The sequence below is a fragment of the Rana temporaria genome, chromosome 7, assembly GCF_905171775.1.
Source record: "Rana temporaria chromosome 7, aRanTem1.1, whole genome shotgun sequence".
Taxonomy (NCBI): domain Eukaryota; kingdom Metazoa; phylum Chordata; class Amphibia; order Anura; family Ranidae; genus Rana; species Rana temporaria.
This window is the reverse complement of record NC_053495.1, coordinates 197,415,681-197,420,680: the sequence shown is the minus strand read 5'-3', so window position 1 is coordinate 197,420,680 and position 5,000 is coordinate 197,415,681. Positions and strand designations below refer to the sequence as shown.

Below are 5,000 nucleotides of genomic sequence, written 5' to 3'. Positions count from 1 at the left end.
CGGCCCATTTGCGCTACGCCGACGTAACTTACGGAGCAAGTGCTTTGTGAATACTGTACTTGCCTCACTGTTCCCTCGGCGTAGTGCAAATGGGATGCGCTACGCCGGCCAAAAGATACGCCATTGTATCTGAATCTGGCCCTATCTCTATGCCTATCTCTATGCCTATCTCTATGCCTTTTGTTTTCGGTCTCTTTTTTTGTTTGTTTTATAGCATAAAAATCAAATACCACTAAAAGCTCTATTTGTGGTGAAAAAAGGACATGCATTTTATTTGGGTACAGCCGCGCACGACTGCGCAATTGTCAGTTAAAGAGGAAGTAAACCCTGATCTTCATTTCTTCCATAGTGCACACGGCAGGAATGTTACACAAATAGATCATCTAGCTCCCATCTGAACAGGTTTTAAAGTGCACTTTCTTTTTCCCCAGGTATCCTGCTTCTCAGAACATGTTTACTTCTAAAATGCAGTGTATTGACTTAGTTCTAGTTGCATGGTATCCGTTCAAGAGAGAGCAGAGAAATTCACAAACAGTCGTTGAATTTGTTCATGGATTGTTATGATTGGTTCCTTTTAAACATATTAGACTTAGTAAATACTAAACACAAGAATGCTGTTTTTTTCCAGACTTTAAGACCCCAGAAATATATAGAACCCGCTCTGGTAGATTATTCCATAATCCTGTTACTCAGTTGACTGGAATAATTCAGCAAGTTTTTCTCCTGTGTTCTGTCCAGGCCGTTGGCTGTGCAACACAGACATTTTCTATGCCTAAGTGCCCACATACCTTGAGCTCAGTCACCCATGCCTGGGATTCTATTAACAAGGGAGACCCGTTCTTCAAAGAGATCTGCACTGTGTGTTCTAACTAGGTCTTGTTTCTTTGCCAGGTGCTTCATCATGGAGGACAGAGGTTACCTTGTGGCGCATCCTACCCTTATTGACCCTAAAGGCCACGCTCCAGTGGAACAGCAGCACATCACTCACAAGGTACTCCCACGTCATCCCGTGACTCTTAAAGAAACTGCAAAAAAAAGGGCATCTGATGTACATATATGTGAATGGTTTCCAGACAAAATATTTGTATCTCTGTTCAACCACTCTAGTGATTAACGCAACCCTGCCACACAGTACAACCAAACTGACAGCACTATTCAGAGGCTTCAGCTCTGAGGCTTCCTGCATTACTTTCCTTTCAACCGCTTGCCGCCAAATCACGGACCTGGTACGTCATTTCAAGTGGTTATACTGGGGTGATGCCTGCAGCCGCAGGAATCGCCCCAGTACTGTTTTTTTAGAGACACGGTTGTCTCTCTTGTTATAGCAACCAGAGTGGCTCACATGCATTACATGCAGCATGAGGGGAAGTCCCCTCCTGCCACCTTCCGCGACTCTGTCTGGCTTTCCTGTTTCACCGGGAGACCCAAGCTACCAGCGGGTACGTCTGCCGGATGGCTGGTGACCCATACAAAGCCGAAATCTGCATTGATTGGGTCTTCATTATGGTAATCTGGAAGCGATGAGATCACATCACCTCCTGGCTGTCATCTGCATAATTTTTTTTGAAAATCAAAAGTATTAAAAAATTAAGATCTTGGTGTTTTGAATGCTTTCAAGTGCAAAGGAGGGATTTGGGGTCTTATTGATCCCTCGCATTCCTATCACTGTCACAAGGATGTTTACAATTCTTGTGACCGCAAAAAAAGTGATACTCTTTTTTTTTTTTGTAAAGTGCTAGCACGCAAAGGCGAACCTGTCTCACAGTCCGCATTCCAGATCATCCCAAAGGTGTTCAGTAGGGTTGAGGTTAAGGTCAAGGCTCTGTGCAGGCCACTTTGAGTTCCTCCACACCAAATGGAACTGGCTTTGCATACAGGGGCACAGCCATGCTCCAATAGAAAAAGGACTTTTCCAAACTGTTAGCAGTTTGGAAGCTCACAAGGTGGTAGTAGTAACAGTACTCTTCACAGAAAACACCTGAGCGCAGTAATTTTGAAGGGTGTCCAAATAGGCCATGTAGTATTGCGTATAAGTATTATGAGTATTATTATTAAACAGGATTTATATAGCGCCAACAGTTTGCACAGCGCTTTACATCAGGGAAGACCGTACAGTCACAATACAAGTCAATACAGGAGGGATCAGAGGGCCCTGCTCGTTAGAGCTTACAATCTAGAAGGGAGGGTCAAGTGGAACAAAGGGTAGTTGGCTGTGGGGGATGATCAGATGGACTAAAATGAAAATACAGTTAGGTGTGGGAAGGGTAGGCTTCTCTGAAGAGGAGGGTTTTCAGGGATCCTCTAAAAGCTGACAGAGAAGGAGATAGATGGATAGATTGGGGTAAGGAGTTCCATAGGCTTGGAAGAGGCTCTAGAAAAGTCCTGGAGACGAGCATGGGAGCAGGTGATGAGAGAGCTAGAGAGTAGGAGATCTTGAGAAGAGCGAAGAGAACGTACAGGTTGGTATTTAGAAACTAGGTCATTGATGTAGCTGGAGGCAGAGTTGTGGATGGCTTTGTAGGTAATTGGGGAGTAGCAGAGACAGTGCGGTTGGTAAGGTGGATGAGTCTGGCAGCAGCATTCATGATGAACTGAAGGGGGGATAGAGTATGCAGAGGTAAGCCAATGAGGAGGGAGTTGCAGTAATCGAGGCGAGAGATGACCAGGGAGTGAATTAAGAGTTTTGTGGTGTCATTGGTTAGAAAGGGGCGTATTTTGGAGATGTTGAGGCGGCAAGATTTGGACAGTGATTGAACGTGAGGCTTAACTACTAGCCGACCGCGCACCGTCATTATACGGCGGCAGGTCGGCTCTCCTGGGCGAGAGCCCGCATATGTACGGCGGCTCTACTAGCCGCCACTAGGGGCGCGTGCGCGCCGCCGGAGGCGCACGCTCGCCCCCGACTCCCGTGCGTGTGCCCGGCAGGCTCGATCGCCGCCGGGCACACGCGATCGCTCGTTACAGAGCGGGGGAAATGCTGATCTTCTGTTCATACAATGTATGAACAGAGGATCCGTGTTTCCCCTAGTGAGGCCACCCCCCCCCCCACAGTAAGAACACACCCAGGGACATACTTAACCCCTTCCCGCCCCCTAGTGTTAACCCCTTCACTGCCAGTGGCATTTTTATAGTAATCCAATGCATTTTTATAGCACTGATCGCTATAAAAATGCCAATGGTCCCAAAAATGTGTCAAAAGTGTCTGAAGTGTCCGCCATAATGTCGCAGTACCGAAAAAAATCGCTGATCGCCGCCATTACTAGTAAAAAAAATATATTAATAAAAATGCCATAAAACTACCACCTATTTTGTAAACGCTATAAGTTTTGCGCAAACCAATCAATAAACGCTTATTGCGATTTTTTTTTTTTTACGAAAAATAGGTAGAAGAATACGTATCGGCCTAAACTGAGGAAAAAAAATGTTTTTTTTTATATATTTTTGGGGGATATTTATTACAGCAAAAGGAAAAAAATATTATTTTTTTTCAAAATTGTCGCTCTATTTTTGTTTATAGCGCAAAAAATAAAAACCGCAGAGGTGATCAAATACCACCAAAAGAAAGCTCTATTTGTGGGAAAAAAAGGACGCCAATTTTGTTTGGGAGCCACGTCGCACGACCGCGCAATTGTCAGTTAAAGCGGCGCAGTCCCGAATCGCAAAAAGTGCTCTGGTCTTTGGGGAGCAATATGGTCCGGGGGTTAAGTGGTTAAAGGAGAGTTCAGAGTCCAGGACTACTCCTAGGACCTTGACATGTGGGGATGGGCTGATAGTTGTGCCATTAATTTTGACAGAGAGATCAGGGGAAGAGGCACGTGGGGGAGGGAAAATTATAAGTTTCGTTTTGGATAGTTTGAGGAAGTGGTGCGACATCCAAACTGATATATCTGATCGTAAATTAGTGATACTTAGTGGTCAGATGTACACAAAGATTTGGCCCTATGTATATCACACATTTGTGGGGGTTTGTAATGTGTGGCCTGCTGACAGGTTTGCTGTAAACAGAGTGATAATATCTGATCTTCTCCTTTTTATTCCAGGAGCCCCTTGTCGCCAATGACATCCTGAACCACCCCAACTTTGTCAAAAAGAATCTCTGCAACAGCTTCAGTGACAGAACCGTGCAGAGGTTTTACAAGTTTAATACCAGCCTGTTGGTAAGTTTTCCTTGGAAGATGAAACGCTCTCTACGCTAATGAGCTCCGTTACCTGCTTGTTATTGAGTTGTATCCGAAAGAGGCCTCGAGTGTCCTGACCTAGATTTCTGCTAGAGATAAAAATGGCTTTGGCAATCTGTGCATCTGAAAAAGCAAAAAAAAAACTGTGGTAAAGCACTAGTGTTTCAAAGTGTGATGGTAAAAACCTGTCTGCATTGCCCCCGGCAATCAGTCAGTTTCCTTTTTATTCTCAAACCTGTATTTGGAAGAAGACTTTGCATTTGGTTGCTGTGAGGAACACCAAACTTTTTTAAGAACATTGATAAATTGAGCTGTTTTTTTTTTCTTTCCCCCTCTGTTTCATATTGAGGGGAACCTGTCATGACAGCTGAGGCAGGGGACTTGCTATTTCCTGACATCCAGAACTGCTGCTGGGACAGACCGGTGTTAAAGGGTCTGTTGTGCCCAATAGCTGGCACTTTTTCAGGGCAATGGGAACATTGGCAGTGGAAGATTATAGACGCTCATTTTAACATTTGTTAGTGCTTTAAATAGACTTTAAACAAAACCACCGGAGTTGTAAAATTAAGGCGCTGTAAAGCCTCATACACACGATTGGATTTTCCAACAATTGTGTGATGGTAGGGTTTTTGTCGGATAATCCGACCATTTGTACGCTCCATCGGACAATTGTCAGAATTTTCGACAACAAATGTGGGATAGCATGCTCTCAAATTTTCCGACAACAAATGGATAGCAGGATACAAAAAACACACAAAGGCAGCGCTCGATGGGAATAGCATTAAAACTTTTATAGCCTTCAAGTAGGTAACAAAATAAATA

The 5,000-nt window shown here is 44.3% G+C and overlaps 1 protein-coding gene across 1 annotated transcript in view; it reads left to right on the top strand.

Annotated features, from left to right (window-relative positions):
• The window catches only part of CACHD1 (cache domain containing 1), a 194,454-nt gene that overhangs the window by 166,865 nt on the left and 22,589 nt on the right, over positions 1-5,000 (top strand). The window contains exons 18-19 of the mRNA XM_040360771.1: positions 892-991; positions 4,041-4,157. Of these exons, the coding sequence (XP_040216705.1) occupies positions 892-991; positions 4,041-4,157 (217 nt within the window). The remainder of the gene's footprint in view (positions 1-891; positions 992-4,040; positions 4,158-5,000) is intronic.